Source organism: Oryzias latipes, chromosome 3, assembly GCF_002234675.1.
Source record: "Oryzias latipes chromosome 3, ASM223467v1".
In the NCBI taxonomy this organism is placed as follows: Eukaryota; Metazoa; Chordata; class Actinopteri; order Beloniformes; family Adrianichthyidae; genus Oryzias; species Oryzias latipes.
This window is the reverse complement of record NC_019861.2, coordinates 22509630-22533953: the sequence shown is the minus strand read 5'-3', so window position 1 is coordinate 22533953 and position 24324 is coordinate 22509630. Positions and strand designations below refer to the sequence as shown.

The following is a 24324-nucleotide window of genomic DNA, read 5'->3' as shown; positions in this document are numbered from 1 at the left end:
TTGACAGAAGTTACAGCGAATTGGTAGCAGACTGATGGATCAATAAACCAATGGAGTGTAGCCATCTATTTAAGGCGGGACTTAAAGACCGGAAGTTTAAAAAAGATGGTTTTTCATATCTGCTTTTCTTTTATCTGTGCCGTAATTTTTTTTATTTCGTCTACAGATTCATTCAACAACTAATGCGTTTTGTATTAAACTCGGGTATATTTTTAATCTTCCGTTCCGTTTTACTCCGTTTTACGTTTCCGTTTTACTCATCCGTTCCCGTTTACTCCGGCACAGCAGAGGGCAGTAAAGAGCACACACAAAGCAATGTGCTGATACCTGATTGGTCGATTTGTCTTGCGTCTTAGACGCGGTTTGTTTAGTTGCTCCCTTGTGCTCAGTCAAATTAGAAAGCGGGTTAAACTTCAGGAGAGTTAAATTACTTCGCTGGAAAACCATGGACGACACTTCTAAATTGCTGTTGCAGCGTCTTGTGCGACGGATACCGACTCAAATGCTTAAAGCAACACTGGACAAGTGGGGTCGTCTGACGGTTGAACAGCGGCAAGCTATGGATTTTACTCAGTCAAAATGGGCGTTAACACAGAAACTGCTGTCTGTCTGCGAGGTGCATGCTATTTTTTGTTATAATGAATAATGTTATATTTTTGTATCACAAATCAATAGTAAATTGTGCCATGTCTTTTTTAATACTATGTTGACGTTTTAACATTTTTTCATCTTTTTTTTCCCTCAGGAAAATAAATTGACTTTGACACATTTAGCAGAACTGGAGATGATCCGTAAGTATATATTATTATTATTTGTTTGTTTTAACGAGAACTGGGGGGGGGGGGGGACACTTCCTGGTTGTTTTCATCATTACTATCTTTATTTAAAGTTGACCATCCTTTTCATTCTTAATTAAATGTCTGTAATGTAACACTTCTTTCCTCTATTTCTGTCTTCCTTTTTTTTTTTTTTTTTTTTTTTTTTAAACATCTATTATAGCTTTACGTCTTAATTAAATGTACGGCATTAACTACACTTCTGTCTGCAAAAGCTGGATTAACAACAGTATTGTTCTAGTCTAATGTGTAATTGTGTTCTTGTCTGTTCTAGATGCCATGGAGAATCCAAATCAGGGGATGTGGTACACCTTTCAGCTCTTGGAACCAGAGAGTATGTTAGACCGCAGTTTGGTTGTTGTCCCTGATCTCTGGGGATCTTGAACATAACTTCTTCTGCATAACTTCCTTGGCTGGGATTTTCTCTCTTTTTTATGTAATTTGTTTACCTTTATGATCTATCTATTTATATACCCAGGCTGTGTCCCACCAAAGTGGGGTAGCCTAGACAGGGCACCCATTCTTACTGCCCTCCTGCTCTTCCCCAAACCCTCCTCCTTCAGTGTGTGTGTGTATGTGACTGGTCTAAGGTCTGGTCTAAGCCACACCACACTGCACCAGGGTCAGCTGCACAGCCCAGTGTGGGCACCTCCACAGCATTGCCTCAGCCAAGACTGGTTTCCCCTTGCCTCTTCATCCCAAGCCCAGACCTCTACCACACCCATCCATTCATTCATACACAAACTCTCTCCACCCATCCCTGTCCTGAGCAGCCTCTCTCCCCTGCACCACAGTCATCCCTCTTGCATTTAGAGCTCTTTTTACCCCCTCTGTCCATCCCATTCGCGGTCTTCCTCTCATTCTCACTCCACTCACATCAGATTCATACACCTTTTTCACCAATCGCTCCCGATCCATTCTTTCAACATGTCCAAACCATCCCAGTGCCTTTTACCTTTTATGATAGTCCATTTAAATACTGTTTATTATTTCTTCCTTTTAATGACAACATTGAGATTTTTTCCCCACATAGACCAATAGTGGTTTCCACTTCCTGTCTCATTTACCTTTTCCTCTGTTTTCTAGATGATGCTCAGTCCGTAGAGCTGACACAGTTCAAGCAGCAATTCAAATGCCACCTCAGTGAGCTTCTAAGACAAGTAAGTCTGCCATTTTTTTTTCCTTTTAATGTAGCTAAACCTTTAATGAAAGGTTACAATGTTGGTGTTTAACCCCCTCTCTGTCACTCCATCTAAGATGTCTGTGAAAATAAAGAAGCACACAGATGAAGCTGTATGGATTCGAATTGCATTGGGGAGCAGCTTTTCTAAACCCAATCACCTGAAACCAACATATGTCGTTCACTACCTTCAAACGCCATATGTCTTTGTAAGGAATCTGACCTCAAAGCTGAAGCCTCTCTTATCTCAGGTGAGAAAAAAAGCCTACTCTTCTATATGTGCGTGTCTGCTTACATGTGGAAGGCAAGAGCATTTTGGTTTTATGTTCGGGTGTATTGTTTAAAAAGATTCCCCATTTGCTCTGTGAGTAATCTGATTTGTTTTCAAGATGAAATCCTCTACTAGAGGCCCGGGAGCTTGTTGGTCTTGCACAATATCTCAGTTTTTTTGTAGGACTGACTGTATCTTTTCTGGAATCTCCTGTAGCCATTCTCTCAGTTGCAGCATCACATCCCGGTGTTACCGTCAGGACCACAGTTGCGTTCACCATCCACGTTTTGTCCAGCTCTTCTCTTTAGTCTTGTTCGGTGGAGTTGGAAGCTCTGGCTCTTATCAGTCTTTCCAAGATGTTTGGTTTTTTTACTTTTATTTTTATAATTTTATTTGAAACACTTAATGAAAAACAATAGTTAAAAATAGATAAAACAAAACAGTGCGATTGAAAAGGAGTGGGTAGAAGAGAAATCTTGTATGATCCTCCCCATTTTACAACACCGTAGGTTCTGCGTATTTCTATTTCCAGTTTTCTTTCCCTCAAAACATTCAAATGACCTGTTTAGCACCTCTGCAGAAGAGACATTTGCTTCTCTTTTTATTGATCATTTTAGACTTGTAAAAATTAATCAGTGATATTTTGTAGATTTTTTTTTTTTGGATGCAGGTAAACTTTTGCTTTGTTTTAAACCTTCATCCAACCCATTCTATACATTCGCACCACAAATTGATAAGCAGATTTTTGTATGAATGCACTACCTTTTTGAAGTTCAGTTGATTTCTTAACTCGTAACCCTCATCTCTGTCCTTGAACATTTCTTGTATGTTTACTGGAAGTAAGTTATTTTTGGTTTCAAAGATGATGAGTGCTGTTTTAAGTTTCACTAGTTCCCAAAACTTCAATAAAGCGACTTTAACAATAGTGCATTTGTATGTATCCCATAATCCACACAATGAACTATTCCAATGGATATGTATTTTAAGATATAGAAAGACTGTAGATTTGTTTTATAAGTATTTCCCCAAACTTCTACGTTGTACTGTAAATATGGTAGTATTATTGATGAATATATTAGTGAATGTGCTCTGTGAATGAGTGTAGCTCTGACTTAGTTTATTTGTGGCTTCCAGCTTATTTTGTGGTCCTAAATTTCAGTCACTCTTTCCAAAACATGATTATCAATGGCAACTTTTATTTCTACGTCTGCAGGAATGTGGAGATTTCCAAAAATCATGAATTTAGTTTTGACATTGAGCAAGTTTATTCATGTCGAACCATTGTTTTAGTTTTTTCTAACTCTGTAAGCACTATTTTTACAACTTCCCTGAGATTCTCCCCTGTAGAACTATACTTGTGTCATCGGCATATTAAAAGTATTTGAGTGTATTTGACACCATGTGTACCGGTATGTCATTTAGAAATAGGATAAAGTTTTGGACCTAATACTGACCCTTGTGGTACTCCACAGGTTAAATTTAGCACTATTGACACTGTTCAATACTTTCTAACTCTGTTGAGTTTTTGATTTACTTTTTTCTAATATTTTCTTACAATAGTATTTTATTTGCATGTTCTCATGATACTGGTTAATTTGTTTTTATATTTTTTTGTATCGCTGCTTCGCTTCAACCGTTGCATTTTCTAAGAATTGTTTGTAGTTCTTTTTTTTTTGTCATGCGTTTCTCAGTCCAGTTGTTATCCATGGATTTTTCTCATATTGTTTTCTTTTTTGTAAATGGGCAGTTTTTGTCCTATATTGATATAAACCTCTTCATATATTTTTCACAAGCCGAGTTGAGATCGTTGCTTTCATAAAAGGTTTTCCATCTTTGTGCTTGTAGTTCTGATTTAAAATGCATTTATTGACTCCTCTGTTAGTTTTCTTCTGTGAACTATTTGCCTTTTTTCTTTGATTTCTCTACAAACACTTTCATAGTTTGCTCTTATTGGAAGGTGGTCACTGATGCCCTGAAGCCCTTTTCTGCCTTTAGCCAGTTATTTGGAAAGGGTTGTTGATTTAGTATTTTTCAATAGCTCGGTGACTTGCATGGAAGCTTCTGCTGTTAATGTCAGAGTTTGTGATTAGGATCTGTCTTTCTGCTTTCCTTGTGGGCTCTTCATGATGCTTCATGAAGTCTTTGGAGCTGTCCCTGACATCCGTTAAGACCCACTAAGATGAAAATGTTGTTTTCTAAATATGTTCTTTTAGCCTTTTTCTGATGATGGAGAACATGTAGTTAGAATTCAAGTTTAAAATTGCGTTTTGGAGTATTTCTTCATTCAAATCGTTGAGAATCAGGAGCAGATGAAAAAATGCTGTTTGAAAATGAGCTTATTTGTGATGCAGGAAATACACAGTCCCGCCCACAACTTAGAGGCACGTTTCTAATGCACTACAGCTGCTCTGCAGAAACTATGACCTAGAAAACTATACAGGATTTTGAATTTTGGCTAAAAACTGCATAATCCTTATTAATAGACCACTGAGAACGCTTTTACAAAAGATGATCAGAGTGTTTTGGTTTTTTATGCATGACTTATTTTGGAAAACATAATTTATGTGACATAACTTTTTTCTTTTTTTTTTGAAACTCTTAATCTAAGAAAAAAGTTGTATTTTCAGGCTTTGACTCTGGCTACGAGACATCAAGGAGTTAAGGAGGCTAACCTCAGTGGAAGGAATCTTACTTCCATCAGAGACTTACTCATGAGGCAGTACCAACAAGTAAGATTCCTGTGTTCCCTTTCCTTAGAAACAATGCAGAATAATCCACAGGTTTGCTTCTGCCCTCTCAAACTTTCTGCAGTTCAGTTCAGTCCACTTTTGTAAGAGTTCATGCTTTTAACATACATGTTTTCTTGTCAGTTTGCTTTTGTATTTATGTTATTGTTTGTTTGTTTTGCAGGTGTTTCCCACAAAGTATCGCAGTCCTCCCGAGGAAGAGGATCAACCTGTATTAAGTATGTTTTATGTATAGTTTTATTCCTAAAAGTCTTATACAGCTGTGTAAATGTGGTGCAGGGTGGCCGTGGTGCAGTGGTCGACCCCTGATCAGAATATGTGCATGTTCGATTCCCGCCTTGCCCGCCCATATGTTGAAGTGACCTTAGGCAACTAAACCCCAACTTGCCTCTGGAACATTGGCGCTAGTGTTCGGCAGCAGTGTGTGAATGTGTGTGTGAATGGGTCCATGACTGTAAAGCGCTTTGGGCCTTCAAGGAAGGTAGAAAAGCGCTAGACAAGTATATGCCATTCACCATTTGAAGTCACTTTTTAATTTTTTTTCATAATTGTGTGCTCTTCTTGTGTAAATGTATATGTATTTGTGTAATTTGTTTGTGTATTTCCATATAGGAATTTTTGTGGTGATTAAATTCTTACCTTGTGTGCACAGACCAGCACATTGAAAAAGAACAAGGCGGCGTCGCTGCACACAGGCGACACATGGCTCACCAGGCTTTTGGAGATGGGATGTTACCTCAACTACAGTCTGCAGTTTATATGGTCTTCTGATGGTCTTAATACCCATAATCCAGTTATTTTCAGTAACTTGTATTGTGTAAATATTTAAACTGTGTTTTAATCTTTGTTTTCTTCAGTTGGACACTAAATTCAGAGACCCAAACAACAGGACCATGACGGAGCGGGAAGAAACATTCAAATGTGTTGTGAAATTTTCAAGTATCGACCTTCTCGAGTCGCTCCGGTCCTGTGCATCTTCAGGTACCAAGATTTCATTTTCTACACCAACAGTGGAGCTTTTCATTTCCAATAAAGTAAATACCATTTCAACAGTCAGGATTTCAACATGTGGACCAATTGCGGCTTCAAACGTGCCCACAAGAGGGCAGTAGAGTACTTTTTCTAGTTATTGCTGATTACCTGGATCTTGAGATTGACTGATCAAAGGGTCTAAAGATAATCAGGAACTAAGGATGGGGAAACTGGAAAGCTAACACAACAGAAGCGTCAAGGACCAGAGTTTGAGACCACTGCTAAAGAAAAAAACTACTATTACCTACTGGTATTTTTATAAACAAGCATCATTCCAAATATGTTTAATATGGCATAAACGGGATTTTAGCAAACCACTTTCTGTTATCTTCTAAGTTTTGTGAGCTTAAACAGTTTTTCTGGAGAAAATGTAACCAGTGTTGATGTCTTTGTTGGTTTTACCAGTTTGTGGCCTCTCTTCTTTTGCAGGCATTGCCTCGGCCCCTGTTACACCCCTGCTGTCATCGATCCCATTAAAAGGAAGAAATTACTTTGTTGTCACTGACAATACTCCTGGCCCATCTTCACAAGGTCATCAAACACAAAACTGATGGATTAAAGATCAGAAAAAGAAACTAATCTGCTTTTAATTTCATTGAATAAGTACTAGAAATAAAATGGGTCAAAAATCCCAAAACAGTAAAAACAAACACATCAGTCAATAACAATCAAACAATTTGACATATTAGCACTTGATACAAAAATGTGCTAATATATATAATATAATAATGTGACCAAAAAAGGGAACAAAAAACTTGCAATTTCTACCCTTTCCAAATTTGCCTCAAGTGAACATGCAGGCAAAATAAACACAAACTAGTAACCGTTTTAGTTGGAAATGTAATTGAAAATTTAAGACATTTAAGACAACTAAAAGAATGATCTCTTTTAGTTATGTGATGATGTTCTTATGAATTAAAAACCAATTTAGATGGTCAAAACTGACAATGGTTACTACAACTGGGAAAATGAACACATTAACAAACCACGACTGTTTAGCTATTTTTTTTTGCCTTTGTAAACTAGTTTCAACTTTTTTCCTCTGTAATTATTTGCATTTGTGAGTTGCTCTTCATAATAAAGTTTTTTATTCTTTAGAAATAAACTGTGTATTGATATGATTCGAGTGATAAGCATGTGGTTATGAGTCTAAATTCTCAAATTACATTATAGTGGTTAGTCTATGGGGTCAAATCAGAACCAGCTTAAAGGCAATGAAAAACCAGAATACAAATTTAATAAAAAGTTTAAAATTTGAAAAGTTTTCATACAGTAAAATGTCATACTTTAGCTATAAATAATAGGAAACAAATTCTCATATGTGTTTATTTATAGAAATACTGCATTGATTGTGAATATAACCCTAACTTCTGCAAGTGGATTCGCAGAGTGTTGCCAAATTCTTTGATTTTTGATTTGTAATAGAGGCATGGTACAATAATTACTGAATTCATTTTATTTTGATTTATAAGTTACAAACTAAACTAATTTTCAATACAACATGATTGTCAAAATTCCATATGAAAACTGTTTTAGAAAACTTGTAATTTACATTTTGGGAATTGGAAACCTTATTTTAAATAAGATTCATTGCCTTTCAATCCCTGGCAAATAAAAAAATAATTTAAAAAAAATAAATCATTGCTGATGTAAAAACAAATAGTTTTTTTTAACTATATGAACTTTCCACGCTTGCTTCCATTATCATATATATATCAGTTTTATTTTATTTTTTTTTAGTCCCAGCTACAATATTTCTACGACGGAGTTTTAGGGCCACGGTGAGGGAAAAAAAAAATTTTCTCGTCATGACGAGATTAATGTCGCCATTACAAGAAAAAACTCGACACAAAGTTTCGAGAAAAAACTCGTGTCGAGATAAGTCGAAATAAAGTTTCGAGGTTAAAGTCGCAATCTTGCCAGTCTTTCAGGAGTATTCAGTGTTATGTTATCTCGTTAATTTAAGAGATAAAAACTCGTAAATTTAGGAGAAAAACTCAAATTGACAAAATTTTAGCTCGTAAATAAATTTACGAGATTAAAGTGGAAGTGAGCATGCGGAGCAGCAGGTGAATGACGCGCAGCAACAGAGCAGACCGACTAAACTTGGTGGAACAGGTGATCTGAATGTTTATTGATAACGTTCCAAATGTCTGGAAGCTCATTTGTTTGATTTATTAAAGTTTTATTTATTGATGGGTGGTTTTGCAGGATCTCTGCAGCCCGATGAAGCCGTCGGTATCCCTGCAGCTGTCCACTTCAATCCTTTCTTCCTCCACCAAAGACCACTACGCCTATGTGACGCTTCCGTCAAAAGGAGGAGCACTTTTTTGGGTTTTTTCAATAATGCTAATATAACGGACTATTTTTGTTGAATAGCCACAGGAGCTGTTGCCGTTCAGGCCGCGAGGGGGCAGTATTGAGCCACCCCGGGATTTCAGGGGTGAAGCTGGACGGGGAGCTGCCAGCAGGTTGTACACGGCGCGAGCCGGCTATGGTTGGAGAATAAAGTTACACTTGAAGAAAACAACGAGCCTGTCATTCCTTCCCACAAGCTACTACAATTTTCATTCAACTTTGTTGTTTTATGCTGAAACAGGACGCTTCATCTGCAGGAGGTGGCGTATGTAACACCGTTTACTTCCGCATTGGTGTTCGGATGACAGGTTCATGACGTAAGGTGAGATGAACTTCAGGTTATGTGAATGAAAAGGAGAATAAAAGTCTGCAGCGGTCCTCTACACCCAATCGTGTCTCTGAGCTCCTTATTTTACATATGAAAGTCCGCTTTACTGACACCGAACCCCGGAAAGCCGGCTCCACTGACAATAATCTGATTTTGAGTCGCCAAAAGGTTCAGAATCTCTTTGTTTTAAACCTATAATAATCCTGAAACAAAGCTTCACAAAAGGCTCTACATATTTCATCTTCAAGCTAGGCTCCGATAAACAGAAAACTTCGGTGTTTTCTCCTTGTTAATGTATGAGATTAAAAACTCGTAAATTTACGACTTTTTTATCTCCTAAATTTACGAAACTTTATTTCGACTTTTATCTCGACACGAGTTTTTTCTCGAAACTTTGTGCCGAGTTTTTTCTTATCATGGTGACATTAATCTCGTCATGACGAGAAAAAACTCGTCGTCATATTTCAAATGTCCATGACTCCATCACATGCTGTATCACAATCCCTAAACTACAATTCTATATATTTTGTTTTATTTATTTATTTTATTTTTCTCTCTTTTTTTGTGTGTAGTTATGTGTATGTTTAAAGTTCAAAAAATAAAAATATTTCAAATGTTCGTACACTGCACAAATATCCGCCAAGATGCTTTTAAAAATGAATTGCATTTTATTTTGTAAAGCGGAAGTCAGAACGTTATCCTGGATATGACGTGGAGGTGAGAAAGCCTTTCGGACAGAGTGGAGGGGCGTTCGTTATGTCTGTGTTATGTTCAGTGTATGGAGTGTTCATTCTTAGCTGCAGCTGAAGCTCCGGCAAACACAGCGTGGATCTCTAACACAAACATGGCCGCTTCTGCGATAAACAAGAAGAATTACAGCGATTCCACGACGACAGACGCTCTCAAAAGCGAAGAGGATTCCCTGCCGCTATGTCGCGAAATTATAAAACCCACCATCAGTGAGCTGACCAAAGAAGTGAGGAAAAACATCCTCTGCACAGTGGAAGGATGCGGGAAGATTCTTCCCAACACACCTGCATTGAACATGCATCTTGTTAAATCGCACAGAATAAAGGTAATCACTCTGATCACGAACACTTAGTTAGCATGCGTGGAACCAATGGCCGGCTGAGCTAATTACTGCTGACTTTACCTGCCAACTAATAAAAACGCAAGTCATTCAAACTCATAGCTAGCGCTTATAGCAGGAGTGATGTAGCAAACAGAAACAAGGCATTGTAGTTAGCATTTGTTTAAAGGGAATGCATTAATTTTAAGCTTATGCTAGTTAACTGTTAGTTAAAACTAGCTAGCTAGCTAGCTTAAAGGGTTAGCAAAACGCGCTGTCAGTTCCTAAATCTAATGTTTGACTTCATTTCCAGTTATAATTTAGATGCAAAGAGTTAAGATAATATAATTACGCCAACAACAAAACAGATGACATTGGAAATGCAAGTTTTTCCATTTTTACTGTAATGTTTATTAGCTTTATAAATTATTCAAATACATTTAATTTATGCCACTAAAAACCAACGGACATTGTTGCTGGTTAAACTCAAAGAAATAGTGCATCACTGCAACAGCAAAGAGTGAAGCTATTTATCATGTTTAGGATAATTTAAGCAACAAATGAATGAACGACTGTGATTTGTAAGTTGTGGTGGATGTATGTACGTACATGCAGTTTTATTATTATTATTATTATTATTATTATTATTATTGACTAGTAGTTAACAAGGAAAGTATTCATTGCGTTTCTCCCAAAGGTTTACATTCTCTCTTTTTGCTGGACTGAGTTTTCTTGTGGGATGTTTTGAGTCAATGTCCTTCCTTATTGAATATGTGTTCTTTCTTAAGGTCACTCAGTGTTATCCTATAACATACTGAGTTCTTTAAATGACAGAAGCGACTGTGAGTAAGAATAAGAACAGGTTGTTGATGGTCAAAGAGGGAAAAGTGGAAGAGTATTCAAAGAAAGTGCTATTTCTGATCTTAGACACTTGCCCATCTGCCAAACATGTTTTAACTGTTGAAAAAACTGAGAAGAATTCGCCGTTGTTTATACTGTTAGGAGCTTACATGTGTTAAAATTTTTCTAGAATTGGCATTCTGATTGTTCTGCATAAATATTTTAGCTTCATTACTCTCACAAAAAGTATCATTAGGTCACATATTGACAATATCTCTGATGAAATATTGGGTTTCTCTCTTTAAAAAAAAACATCTATATATCAGTAGAATTTTCTTATTTTTCTTAGGGGACTCGGTTCAACCTCCTTTGGAGCTAATGTGGCCGTTTGGCTTGGCACAAAGCAAGGCAGCTTTGTGCCTCTCAATCTATTACACTTAGCGACAAGAAGAGTAGAACTTTAGCGACTGTTGATGTCATTTATCCGCCGCTCAGTCCCACAGAGAAGATCAATCTCAAGTCTTTGCAAAACTGTTCTGACCCTGCTGGGGCAGGACGGTGAATCGGAACGTCTTTTCCCTATTAACTGTCTGATGACAAATGACTCCAGTTTGTGTCTATATGAGGCAGTCTGCAGCTATTTGAGTACCGTATGCTTTGTTCTTACTTATGTTAAGGTTAAGCTTTATAAATGCCAGCTTAGATCCAGGCTGTTTATTTGTAATGGTGTGGATTCTTAATACTCCGTTAGATTAAAGATAGGAGTTTAGACTAATTAGCTGACTAAAAAATTTGTTTTTTTTTGTTTTTTTAATAAGATTTTTGGGAAACCTTCTCTGCCCAGTTTTCTATTAGGAGAAAGTGCAAGCTATGGTTATTGTGCTGTTTTTCTCATCTGTTGTTTCTGTTGGTGTGTTTCAGGATGGCATCATCAATCCTACAGTCCGAAAGGACATGAAGGCCTCTCAGAAAGTTTACTGTTGTCCTGTGGAAGGTTGTCCAAGAGGACCTAACAGACCCTTCTCCCAGTTCTCCCTTGTTAAGCAAGTTAGTAAATTCTCATTTATCTGCTGTTCTTGATGTTCTTATACAGAGACAACTGAAAGTTGAAGCTTTTGGTCAGAGCTGAGAATTGTTGTCTCCGGAAAATGGTTTCTGTAACGACGGAATAAAAATGTTACCTAATAAGTCATACATAATTCTCAGAATTGCACGCACCTTCTGTTGTCACCATGTTATATAACAACAACATGCATTGATGTTCTCTCATCTAATTTCTAGTATCAGAATTAGCATACATATAATTCTGACAGTGTGAATAGCCTTTCTATCCAGATGTAGATTGGATATCTTTAACATTTTGTCAGTTAATTATAGATGAATTGCTGTTATGTAACATTTACCATTTACGTTTCTTCTTTCCTTTGTTAAAGGCTGTTGTTCGCAAAAAATCCAAATCTATTTGACAATATAACTGTGGTTGGGTCCTTCATTTGTTGTGTCAGTGTTTGTTTATTTAATAGAGAAAACAGCAGAAAACCATGACATTAAACTCACCTATCTAATATCACGCAGGTCCCGCTCGAGAAGCCAAAAGGTCTTGACGGGGGGGTGACTGCAGTTTGCGCGTTGGGTTCTCCGTGGATACGGCTTTTTCCCGTCGCATCCCGCAGGTGTTCAATCTGCTTGGGATCGATAGATTTTTTTAAGGCCAGGTCAACTTTTTAAGTGGGTTTGTCATGTTTTTAGCTTCTCCTTAGCAGCTCTGATGTGTGTCAGAGCACATGGCTCAACTAGAAGACACCATCTCTGAGATTATTGAGTAGAACTATGGGTTGGTGGTAACAACTATGGGTTGTTCTTAAGGAACTCAGCCGTCGTAAGAAAAAGGGCTAATGTTAGTTTACTTAATTACTGTGGTTTGATCTGTGTTATAGCACTACATGAAGATGCACGCCGAAAAAAAGCACAAGTGTTCCAAGTGCAGTAATGGCTACAGCACAGAATGGGACTTGAAAAGACACATAGAAGACTGTGGGAAGACCTACCAGTGTACATGTGGCTGCCCTTATGCTAGCAGGGCAGCTTTACTGTCCCACATTTACAGGACAGGTCATGAAATTCCGTCAGAGCACAGGTACGTCACCATCAAACCTCAGTGTTTTAGGTGGTTATTTATCTTTTAATTTACTTATTTTTGTTTGCAGAGTTCCTCCAGTAAAGAAGCGCAAAATGGAGAAATTATTGAGTGGCTCTGAAAAGGTTAAGACAAATGATTTTCCCAACTCCATAGTGCCTGCTATGAAAGAGCATGCAGAGACTACTCTCCCTACTGACTCAACTGCACACACTCCTGATCCACTGAACCAGAGCTCCACCGCCAATAGAAGCCTTCAGAAGTTTCTCCTACCTAAACCCAGGATGACTTTGGTCAGTTTTCCTGTCATGCAGCTGGCTCACCTGCCTGTCCTCGTTCCCTCTACTGAAAGTGGCCCTCTGAGGTCTGTGGTTCTTGCCGTCGACAGCCAGTGTTCTGTCAGTACCCTTCAGCTCCTGCCACACACTGCAGAGGATGTCAATGCAAAAAGTGCTTTTAAGGAAAGCAAGACAGCTTGCTTCTCTAACCAAGGTCCCATTAGTACAGGGGTGCAGGTGAATCTGAAAGCTGTGAACGCAAACGATTTAGCCTGCAGCATGGCTGCACAGCAAAGAGGGGGCTCTTCCACCGACATCCAAAGAGACAAGTCCATCTTGTCGAGAATGCCGACAGAGGGTGAGGAAGGAATGGAGTTTAGTGGTCTTGTTGAGCCCTCCGTTTCATCTTTCTCTCAAACGGACATTAGTGTGAGTGCCCAGATTCTCCTGCCAGTCAGTGTTCAAACTCAGACCTTCTTCTTTCCAGCCAAAGCCAAGTCTTCGATTGGAGCTCAAACAGACAGTCAGACAGCCAAACTCCCTCTTCAGACTCCGTCTTCAACAATGCTCCCATACAAAACCAGGCAGACACAGACACACTTTTCTATACCACAGTTGGAGGAGAAGGTTCAAGACCCGGCTGTTATGTGCTCTGACCTCTTGGGTTTTGACTCCCAGAGTGTTTCCACCCAAACAACCCTAGATCTCGATGAGTCCCTGGGGACATCAGGCAGCACCATATATCAGGACTCCAAGTCAGTGGGCGGCATGAGTTTTGGGGTGCAGACGCAAGAGCTTAGCTCAAGCAACATGGCTGACAACCAGACCCAAACGATGACTCTGTTAAATGACCTGGAAAACATTCTGTCTGGTAGCATGACGGGCCACCACGCCCTTACGGAGGCCTCCACCGTCTGTGGCTCAGGCCTCTCCTCTGTTCAGGAGCAGCACACTGGAATAGAGTTTGACTTTGAGGAGTTCCTCAATGCTGTCCACATTCATACACAAACGGAAGAGAGCGAACTCGGCGGGCTGTCTGGGGACTCCCCTCTAGAATCTCTGGACATTCAAACACAGACGGATTTTTTCCTCATGAATGAGTTGGACCAAAGTGATGGATCAACCCGACCTCAAGCCAGTGACCTGGAACTGTTCGACACTCAGACTCAGACTGATCTCAATTTCCTGCTAAATTCTGGAAGTAACTTACCTTTGAGCACCCTTTTGCGACATTCAAGCTTTTCTATTAGCACAGAGTCCTCAGACACTGAAACACAGACTGATCTTCCTGCATTTGCAACAGGTACTCATTTGCAGACCCACGTAGGTCAGGGTGAGCATGTCAGGCTGTTAAACAGCACAGAGACTCAGACAGTAACCAGGCAGGCAGAAGGCTTAGGACACCTCTTTCTGACCAGCAATGAAACGCAGACGGTCATGGACGACTTCCTGTCTGCGGACATGGCGTGGAACATGGATTCTCACTTAAGCTCTGTAGAAACTCAGACATGTGAGGAGCTGTGTGCTCTCTTTCAGCACCCAGACAAACCCAACAGTTGAAATTCCTCCCGATATGGGTTTCTGAGTCTTTGCAGTGTAGTCTGCCTTTTAGATGACCGATAGGTCTCATCTGTGCTATGAAAGACCACAGTCTTGGTAAAAGGAAGTCTGCCATAAGATGTTTCTAACCATTCCATAATGCCCAGAGCTTTTCCTGACCGTTCAGCTGCACTTTATTCGCTCAGTGGGCATGATTTCTCCGCTCTTGTGACAGTTTACATATTTATTGCACATAAAGTAACATTGTGTGTGTGTGGACAGTTATTTTGAACCTAAATGTTTTAGTGTATAACCACTGTGACTGATTTGTACCGTTTAGTCTTACTAGCAGTCATGTAAATGACATTTCATAAATGTTAGACCTGCTTATCAATGGAGTGACTTCCTTGGCCGTATTTATCTGTCAAAAAAAAAGAAAACTAGTCAAACTGTTACGGTATGTGATAGTTTTTCATGTTATCTTGTCTGCACATGTTTACTATGCAATATTGGATATTTAGTTTCTAAATGAGAGGAATACGTAGGACACAGACACAGCACCTGTTCCCTTCATGACTGACTCTTAACAATAGATTTAACAATAGATTTAACAATAGACTGCTCAACTTTAAAAATAAATTAAAAAAGACGAGCTGTCTCTTAGATAAAGCAGGCCTTCTAACAGCAGACTTTTGCTCATAACTGTTACCTCTGGGATCCATGTGTAGATGTGGCACAGGCTAAGGTTTTTGGTTGTTGCACATCTTTTTCCTTCATTGTGGTTGTGAAGTCTGTGTGTGCGGGCTTCAAGCAATTCAAGAGCAGAATGGGGCAAGCCTCTCCTCAACTTGACTTATTCATAAGCTGAGTGTAAGTGTATACACCAGCAGCACCGTTAGCTTGATTTAACAATGTTACTGTGTTGTAGCACAATGATTAGCAGGTGGCTTATTTATTCATTAGATGTTAGTCATCCGAAAGGTGTCCTGTTGAATTTTGTTTTCCTTATGAGAACAGTGTTTCAATGGAAGCCAACTGGCTTTAGTTGAACTTGAGTTGCATCCTGGTACAATGTTCAACAAAAGATTCAGCTTCAGAATTGTCTTGTTTGTAATTGATCAAAGGTAACTTTTGTCTTTGCCCGTGCCTTGATCAGAATATTTTCGTTGGTTCTTCTACACAGACTTTTGTCTTGGAAATGTTTTGTAATTCTTGAAGAATATCCGTGTTGTCTCAATGCATGTTGGCAAACTCTGAAAAACCATTTCCGTAATGATTGCATGAAATGTAGGAATGTCCTCGTTTGGGTTTTGTCTTTAAGATTGTGCTCATGTAGTATCAGACATTAAAGGACTTGGTGATTTATGCTGCAAGTTTACAGCAACTGAAGAATGTAGAGAAAAGAACGCTGTGCCCATGAAAAACATGCACCTTACGCCAAATTCTGTGTGTGTCTTCTTTGTTTAAAGTGTCATTATTTTCTGTGTTCAAGACTCGCACGATTAGTTTGCCTTTTTTATGCAACATTAGCTGCCTCCCACAGAAAAGCAGAAGAGGAAAAACTGTCTGCTGCTGCTTTGACTAAAGTGTAACATTGTTGGAATTCATGAAAAATGAAAGCAAATGCATGCATGTTTTCAAAATATTCATTTGGGTAGATTTTGTCTTTGTTGCCTTTAAATTATTTCTTGCCTTCTTTATTTGTTGGTCCTCACTACAGCTGTTAATAAATTGCAGAATATTAATGTCTTGTGTCACTTATTTTGTTGTTCCTATAAATACTAAACAGTAGAGCTGAAACAGAAATGTTGTAAATGACGCACATATACTATTTGTCATTTTAATAGGCATCCAGATTATGCAGACAAATCTTTTAGGAATGTATTTATATTGTAAAACGACCATAGACATAATAAAAGTCATTCCTTTTTAGTGTGACCAAAATAATTAAAATAATTTACTGAACTTTTGACTTATTTCATGAAAAATACAACAGAACAAAATATTGCTTGGAGACTTTACGAAAAAGAATGATAAAAAGAATAATAAGCATCGTAAAAATAGCAAGCCTTTGTCAAAACTATATTTCTCGGTATTGAACTATTGAAAAGCCTGTTATTTAACTGCTATCCCTGATTGGTGAGAAAGGTGTTTGTGGAATATGTTGCAGTAGATGAATCAAAACATAGGAAAAGGTTGTGACCTCTGACAGGTCATTCCATCTATTCCCAAATCCATGCTTTTTGGATGCAGGTACTATTGTCATTTCAGAGGGAAGTGTTCATTCCTAAACTGCTGAAGTAATGGATTAGCACTTGGCGTTTTCAGAACTCAATGAATCCCTTCAGTTAGACCCTGAACAGATTGTCAGTCCGTTGAAGGGTCACACTCACATGCATACCTAGAGGCAATTTAGAATCACCAATTAACCTATGAAGCATGTTTTTGGACAGTGGGAGGAAGCTGGAGTGCCCAGAGAAAACCCACACATGCATGGGGAGAACATGCAAACTCCACACAGATCCCATGGGATTTGAATCGAGGCCTTTTTGCTGTTAAGCCACACCCTCCACCTTGGAGAATCTTCTCTCTATTTTTTCTACATAGGGATTTCCAAAAGAAATAACAGTCTCTACACTTAGACCCTACAGTCAAATAACCATTATTAGAACCTGGACTCGTGGTTAAATGTGATTATTCCTCCACATGTCCAGGTTCTGGTGCATGTGTGGCAGACACGACTGTTCAAGAAAATCACAGCAGGTCTACTGTCTGCATTTTTAGACTGGGTTTACACTGTCAAAAGGTTCAAACCCACATAAACTCATTCCACAAATGCATATTCAATACAAATCCGACGGTTATTACAAAAGAAATAGCCTTTGTAATACCAAAAGGTTTATTGCCAGGAAATTATTACAACTAAGAAACAATTTATCAAGACATTTTTTTAAATGTTCTAAGTTATGTTAACAAGAAAACACTAAAATTGTCTTTAATACATGTAAAGACTTATAAACAATTTTATTTCACAGATTTCTGTTACAGTGAAGGAGCTTGTAGGATAATTTTGACCTTAAAAAGATAATAAGGTAACATTTGTCAAGACTGACAGACAGGTACTTGATACTTTTTTGGAAAGGAACCAATTAAAGCAGGGAATAAATAAGGATCATTCTGTCTTGAGTTGTCCTTTGGTAACAAGGCTGCATTGTAAAGTTCAGACTTGGTAACAGTGTCTGTTCTTGCCACTGTTGTTTCATTCTTATCAAACACAAACATTTTGTCATAAAAATTGTGTTTCTCTGATACATTTAAGTTTCTGCAACCACGACACTGAACGTTTTGATTGACAGGTGGAGGTTCGATGGCGGGGAGAAATGGGAAGTTTCTAATTGGAATAGCTGTATTTTGGGGTCTTTGGTTGTGCCGCCGAGGCTTAGCTGGCCTCTTCTCAAAGACAAAGCATTTGGAGGGCCAGCGGTGAGGCCTTAAACTTCCCTTTTGAAGGATCCTTTCCTCTTCTAGCTTTTTTTTAGCAAAGAAATAATTCAGATTTTTCTGAGGGGCATTCAAAAAAAGTACTTTTCTTGCATCTATTGGGTGAGTTCCTTCACCAGCATGTGGGTATAATATCACAGTTTTCTTTAAGCCATACAGTCCTGCTTGAGACTTGTCACGTAGATCTGCCACATTGGCCGAGCGTTCTTCTCTAGAGGGTGTTTGGTGAACAGATGACGGGATAAGAGCTTCAGCATCCTTATGACTTTTTTGGCTCATAAGTATGCAGCTTAGAGGAGCAGCTCTGGCCCAGCCGCAGACCTTTTTGAAAAAAAACAAGCATAGAGTTAAAACTGTCAAACTCTAGATGTATTTTTCTGCATCTGAATTAAACCACAAGCATGTCAGAATAAGAAGCACGAATGTGATTGAAAACAAACAACTCTACTGCCTGTATGCTCTTACCATGAACTATTCCACTTAAATTTATTTATACAGGTGGAATTTATATGTCAGACTTCTGTGGTACTCATAAGTTGTGGCATTCATATGGCACATCTAACAAAAACATGACTTTACTTTGCTAACTGTGATGTTGGAATACATTTTACGGCTAAAGTGAAGAAACTTACAGCATCTTCCCAACCAGAGTAACAGTAATACTCATATGGCTTTTGGTCTCTTAGGTTCATCTCTTCACTGATGTCCAGGAGGGCGTCAACATATTTCCTTTGAGTCAACTTGCATGTCTGGAGCCCAGCTGTGTCCTCCTCTGATGAAAGCTGTCCATCAGCTCTCATCTCCTCAACCTGATCATCTCCTGGCTGGATCTGCATGGTAGTTTGTGACTAAATCTAGACTAAAAAGGAAATCAGGGCTTCACTGATTGGTCGGGAAAACTCCCATAAAGCTTTGCTCTAAGATTACAAAAAGTCCTGACTCACAAAAAAATGGAGTAATATTCAATTCCTGTTGCATGTTAAGTGGTTCCCTCCGCTTGAAGTTTTCCTGAAGTGTAGAAGAGGCGGCAGCGGATACCTTCAGACTGAGCCGCAAAGCCGTTGCCGTGGTAACCCCAGGCGACTCACGTGACACGTGTGACGTATAGAGAGTAGGCGGGCAGCGTGGGTCTCTGCTGCATGGATCAGCTGTGCCGGTGACGACAGGCAGCAGTGATGCTGCGTGTGATTTTCCCACAGTGCGTGGACGCTCACATGTTCATGTCGTGACCCACACTCCAACAGAAGCAGGGCTGCTAAGCCCATTTAGGGCGCCAGGCTTGCCAGAAAGACAGTGTCGTAAGGAGAAAGGAAGGAGCTAGATGGCGGAACCATTTTGCTTGTCCCTACGTTACCTTCTGCACGTAGACAGCTACAAAGCAGCACAGCTGACCACGCCCCCTTTGGTATTTCCTTTAATTTGCTATTAAAACTAATAAAGTTTGACGTATTCAAAAAGCAAATATCACTAGAGTAAAAATAAAAAAGCCCGGTTGGAGCAGTGGACCTGTCCTCAGGACCTGGACTGGTCCACCGCCGCAGAGTGTCATCAGCTTCTGACGCAGCTCGTGCGCATGTGTGCGATAGAGCCACCGCCACCTCACGGCGCCTGCTCCCCCTCCGGTCTCCCCCATCACAAACACCTTGGCTCTGCAGTGCGGGCGCTGTGGCGTTTCATGAACACGGAGTCCGTGCACCCCGCCGCGGTCATGCTGCCCCCAAAGAACTGCCTCCCGCGGAACTACAGCTGCATCGCAGGGCTGTTCGGGAGCTTGACGGCGGCCAACCCGAGGCTTGAAGATGGGGAGGAATTGGACGTGACGAACGGCTCGTGCGAGCCCAGCGATAGCCCGGTGGTGGACGAAAGACCGCGGGGCAGAGAAATCTTCCTGAAGCCCCCGCAGAGCCCCAACCTCCGCCGCAGGTGCAAATCGCTCCCGACACCCACAGAGAGGGCCAAGTTGGAGATCGTGCGCCAAAGAAGTCCGACCAGCCAGAAGAAGGTTCGTTTTGCAGACTCGCTGGGCCTGGAGCTCATATCGGTGAAGCATTTCAACGATGCAGATGACCCCGAGGTGCCCGAGCGCATCCTTGCTAAACTCCACAAGGGAAACCTGCACTGGTTGTACACGAAGTTCCCCCGCGCGCCCTCACAGCCCGTGTTGATGGAGCTGCAGTTCACAAACCCGGGCACGCTGCCGGGCTTTGAGCAGAAAGTCCGGGAGGTGAAAGTCCTGCTGGAGAGCGTGGAGGCAGACGAGTTCAGCCTCTCCGGGTTCGTGCGCGTCCTGAACATGGCTTTCGAAAAGAGCGTCTCTCTGAGGTACTCCCTAAATAACTGGATCACCTTCATGGACAGTTTGGCCACGTACGTCCCCAACTCTAGCGACGGCGTGACCGACAAGTTCTGCTTCAAGATTGTGATGCCAACCTACTTAGACAACGGAGGCGCGCTGCAGTTCGCTATCAAATACTGTGTAGGCGGACGGGAGTTTTGGGACAACAATCACGGGAACAACTACAAAGTCCGACGCCACGGCCTGAAAATGTCCCCACCACGGGAATGGGAAAACGGATGGATTCACTTTATCTGAGCGCTCGCTGGCGCCGCGCGCAATCTGCGCGTAATTGATCCCCGGGTACCTTATTTATGACTGCAGCCTGTTAAATCTTTATCTTTCTTCCAGGTCAGCTACAAACACACTCGGGCAGACAATGATGCAACACATTGTCCTGTGATATTTCAGAACACATTAGCCGGATGAGGCTGACAGTCCCTTACTGTTGTGGTGGGAGATGCTGGGTGATGGTTTTTCTTTTTGTTTTGTTTTTTCCAGGGCTCAGTGCAGCGGGTTGCCCTTTGGGAGGGCACACTCACGTCACGTTATGTGCCACGGAAAACGTGCAGTCCTGTGCAATACTCATAGGCTTCACTGCGTATTCTTTTCTAACATTTAATTGATGTTTTTTCCCTAAAAATGTGTTTCTTATTTTGCATGAAAACATATTTTCTCTATGGAGAACCACTGCTTGACGAGAAATTTGTTCCTCCACTCTTTTGGAGGAAACCTACTGAGCTATAGCCTATATAGATGTTTATTTTATATACTAAATGGGTGTATAATTTCTTAATGTCATCCCATAAAATGCCTTATTCTTAGTCCTGATGGTGGAAGTATCAAGTGCAATGCATTTCTTTTGTTTCTTTGTTTTTTCTTTTGTTAAAATAATAATAATTAGCACATTAGATGGTTGGCAATCCAGGGACATCATATTCTATCAAAAAGATTACTTTTATGAGACAAATCTGCAACTATTTCCTTAATTGCACATTTTCTTCTGCATTCAAATGAAAATGACTAGATATTTTTTCATATTTACAGTACAAATCAGCACAGTTTAACCAAAGGGAGCAGTGGAATACAGATTTATAAATATCCGGAATAGAAACTATACCAGCATAAATTAAATAGCTCTTAATCCATATGATTCATTCATTGACAGTTCCTGCTTTCAATGAAAAACTTTTTTCCCCTTATGAGATAAATGTTGTAAATACTGCAGTTTGAAAGGTTTATCACTCCTGTGGACCTTCTTTTCTTCAGGTTCTCATACTTACACAGTAATTATTTTTGCATTTGAATAGAAGCATATTTTGTACATACACAAACTTAACAGTGCATTTGAAAATGAAATCTGAGGTTGTTTTATTGCTAAGCGTCACTCTGTGCTTTTAACAGAGCAGTTAAGTCTGCAGACAAAGTAGCTCTGTACTGGTGACTGCGTTTAAGTAGCACTTGCTGCTGAAAATGTACTTCACAGTCGTCACTGTGCTGGTATAAATGCTGCTCCTGACACTCCATACAAATGACCAAAAAGCTTTTAGCCACCTCATGGCTTCATCTTCATCCGTCAACCACTGTTTGATCACACAGCAGTTTCCAGACCGCGGCTCGTCTTACATCTGTGTGTTTTTAATTTGATCTTCCAAATGAACTGTAGGAAAACAGGTCAGTGTTTATTCACAAGTTAAACATTTAGACTCCAAGAGGCAGCATGGTTTTAAATCCAGTACCGGTAACTAATCTGAACATCAGCTTGGGTGGTGTTTGTATCACTGTGGAGTCAGAGGGAAGCTCCTCGTGTAATGAGGCCAGTTTGTGGATGGAGACTATTCCTGTAACTACTTATCTTTTGGAGCAGTTCCAGTGTAAATCCTTCCCTCTGCATATATCAAGTGTGTCAGAACTACAAGGTCAAAGCTGACAATTATTTTTGACGAGCAAGATATGCTGTTTTCCCGTTTGCCACCATACAGCTGTGCTGCACTTGTAATAGAGCTGATTACTTAAGGACGAAGAAAGGATCATGTAGTAGTTCCTGTGTGTTTGTATACTGTCTGCAATGTGTAAGCTTTTTTGGAGCTTTCAATGGGTGTAATATAAGCTGACATTTATCATTTATGATGTAACTAATGTGGAAAAGCAGAAATACCGTATGGAAGCTTCAAGCTAGATCATAAATTTTAATGTTAAATTTTTCATCCTGACTGAATGAGATTTTCGGTGTGAAAGCCCAGTTCACGGTTTAACTGTGTCAGGGTTTGAAGCACACCAAAACCTTTGGTAAATATCAGGCCCTATTTGTGTTGCTTCTCAAAGTGACTGACCTGTCAATCCTTACACAAAGTGTCGGTGTTTAAAGTGACCACGGCCACATCACGTAATCTAATGTCATTTCTGAGATGATAATGGTGTAATGTGGACACTTAGATTTAGTTTAATTGTGATCCGTTTTTACGCTTTTGGTGAATCTTGGTTGTAAAGAGCGTTCACATAACAGTTGGCATCAAAATTCACTAATTCAAAGAGTATATGTAAATTTGTGAACACGTTTCCTACTGAATGTCTATCCGCTACCGGTCTGTGTTTTTGTGTACCTTCAGTATTTTCAGGGCAGTGTGGAGAATGTGTGACGCTTAAAGTTTGTTGTCCTATAGTTGTGGTCAAAGCTGGTCAAATTAGATAAAACTGTAACGTTTTTTTTGTCTTTTTCTTTTTTTAAACCTTGCCAGAATTTTAGCAATGTATCAAAAATGGCGTCTGCTTTTCCCCCCTTAAGTGTTCGTCTATACTGCCTTAGTAGGCATGTTTTTGTTTATTAGGAATATTGTAGCTGTAAAAAACACAGAGAGGGATACATTTGTGTAAAATAGGAGATATAGAAGTCATGATGTTGTTTGAAAGCCTTTTGCATGGATGACTGATGATTGTAATGGATGCTGGGCAGATTCAGAACTGGTCTAATACGATGCGAGGAAGAAGAGCGAAGTACCTGACAGCTTCTCCTGTACATAGCAACATTTTCCATTCTTTACCATGTTGTACTGCTCTCATCTATCACTATTGAACAGTCGTCTGTCCACTGTATAACCTTAAAATGACACTGGTGGTTTTTTTTTGTTTGTTGTTTTTTTCTGTGTTTTCTATGCAACAAATTTATATGTTGTAACATTTGCACTGTGAGATGTCTATTTATTATCCTCTTTTGCAGTAGATTTTAAACATATTAGCACGAAGAGCTTACAAATACTGCTAAAACATGACAGTGCGCTTTAAATGTAATTCGTATTTTGTTAAAAAACTGCTAATAAAAGATTTTGTGACCATAACCTGTCTATTATTGTCAAATTCCAAATGGGCCTATGTGTCATCCCAATGGAGCTGTTACCGAAAGAGGATTTGATGAAATTCAGCCTTGTTGCTAATGAGTTTTATAACTGTCATTGTGAGGCCACTACAGAGCTCAACGATGAGCTTCAGTTAAGCCTGGTAACAGAAAAAATCCAGGAAGGTGTGACCTGTGGACCCATTTTAGTGTACACCGACTTAGTGTGACTGTGTGAACTGAAAGTGTTTACTTGCTTGGTGAGTCAAGCATTTCCTTTTTAAAGACCGACATTCTTTAAGCAACACTGCAGTGGGCTGAAGCCACCGCCATTGTGGGTCTGCCTCAGGACGCCCTTGAATTGATTTGATGTCTGACATCATTTGTCTGTGTGGGTGAAAGATTGTAGCAGGAACACTGAATCCTTTGTGAGGTGCTGAAAGAAAAGATAATTAGCCAATAAAGTAGTCAATGATTAATTAAATTCCATATCAGCTAAACCCTCATCGGTGACATGGAAGGGATGAAGCTCATTTTAGCAG

At 39.7% G+C, this 24324-nt stretch overlaps 4 protein-coding genes across 4 annotated transcripts; 3 read left to right on the top strand and 1 right to left on the bottom strand.

The window, feature by feature from the left end:
* Nucleotides 1-111: 111 nt before the first annotated feature.
* cenpn (centromere protein N) lies at nt 112-7160 on the top strand. The gene is made up of 10 exons (XM_004067223.4): nt 112-616; nt 746-791; nt 1111-1170; nt 1923-1996; nt 2094-2267; nt 4915-5016; nt 5198-5252; nt 5687-5796; nt 5892-6015; nt 6496-7160. The coding sequence occupies exons 1-10, from the start codon at nt 446-448 to the stop codon at nt 6615-6617; spliced, it is 1038 nt and encodes a 345-aa protein (XP_004067271.1). The 5' UTR covers nt 112-445; the 3' UTR covers nt 6618-7160.
* Nucleotides 7161-9387: 2227 nt separating this feature from the next.
* On the top strand, nt 9388-16360 carry atmin (ATM interactor). The gene is made up of 4 exons (XM_004067347.4): nt 9388-9827; nt 11583-11708; nt 12599-12798; nt 12869-16360. Exons 1-4 carry the CDS (start codon nt 9531-9533, stop codon nt 14634-14636), a joined length of 2391 nt encoding a protein of 796 aa, XP_004067395.1. The 5' UTR covers nt 9388-9530; the 3' UTR covers nt 14637-16360.
* A 989-nt stretch (nt 16361-17349) lies between these two features.
* On the bottom strand, nt 17350-19193 carry c3h16orf46 (chromosome 3 C16orf46 homolog). Its single transcript, XM_020714660.2, has 3 exons — nt 19061-19193; nt 18749-18975; nt 17350-18437 (listed from the first exon to the last, which is right to left on the bottom strand). Exons 2-3 carry the CDS (start codon nt 18950-18952, stop codon nt 17718-17720), a joined length of 924 nt encoding a protein of 307 aa, XP_020570319.1. The 5' UTR covers nt 18953-18975; nt 19061-19193; the 3' UTR covers nt 17350-17717.
* A 475-nt stretch (nt 19194-19668) lies between these two features.
* Nucleotides 19669-23786, top strand: LOC101160970 (protein phosphatase 1 regulatory subunit 3E). Its single transcript, XM_004067346.3, has one exon. It carries the CDS (start codon nt 19690-19692, stop codon nt 20707-20709), a length of 1020 nt encoding a protein of 339 aa, XP_004067394.1. The 5' UTR covers nt 19669-19689; the 3' UTR covers nt 20710-23786.
* The last annotated feature ends 538 nt before the right edge of the window (nt 23787-24324 follow it).

Bases quoted from the DNA above. Each gene is read 5' to 3' on its own strand.
- cenpn (XM_004067223.4), top strand. From the start codon at position 446: ATGGACGACACTTCTAAATTGCTGTTGCAGCGTCTTGTGCGACGGATA. The intron at 792-1,110 runs GTAAGTATATAT...TGTCTGTTCTAG, and splicing joins AGCAGAACTGGAGATGATCC to ATGCCATGGAGAATCCAAAT. The intron at 6,016-6,495 runs GTACCAAGATTT...CTTCTTTTGCAG, and splicing joins CCGGTCCTGTGCATCTTCAG to GCATTGCCTCGGCCCCTGTT.
- atmin (XM_004067347.4), top strand. From the start codon at position 9,531: ATGGAGTGTTCATTCTTAGCTGCAGCTGAAGCTCCGGCAAACACAGCG. The intron at 9,828-11,582 runs GTAATCACTCTG...GGTGTGTTTCAG, and splicing joins TTAAATCGCACAGAATAAAG to GATGGCATCATCAATCCTAC. The intron at 11,709-12,598 runs GTTAGTAAATTC...TCTGTGTTATAG, and splicing joins AGTTCTCCCTTGTTAAGCAA to CACTACATGAAGATGCACGC.
- c3h16orf46 (XM_020714660.2), bottom strand. From the start codon at position 18,952: ATGCAGATCCAGCCAGGAGATGATCAGGTTGAGGAGATGAGAGCTGAT. The intron at 18,438-18,748 runs GTAAGTTTCTTC...TTTTTCAAAAAG, and splicing joins ACTCTGGTTGGGAAGATGCT to GTCTGCGGCTGGGCCAGAGC.
- LOC101160970 (XM_004067346.3), top strand. From the start codon at position 19,690: ATGTGTGCGATAGAGCCACCGCCACCTCACGGCGCCTGCTCCCCCTCC.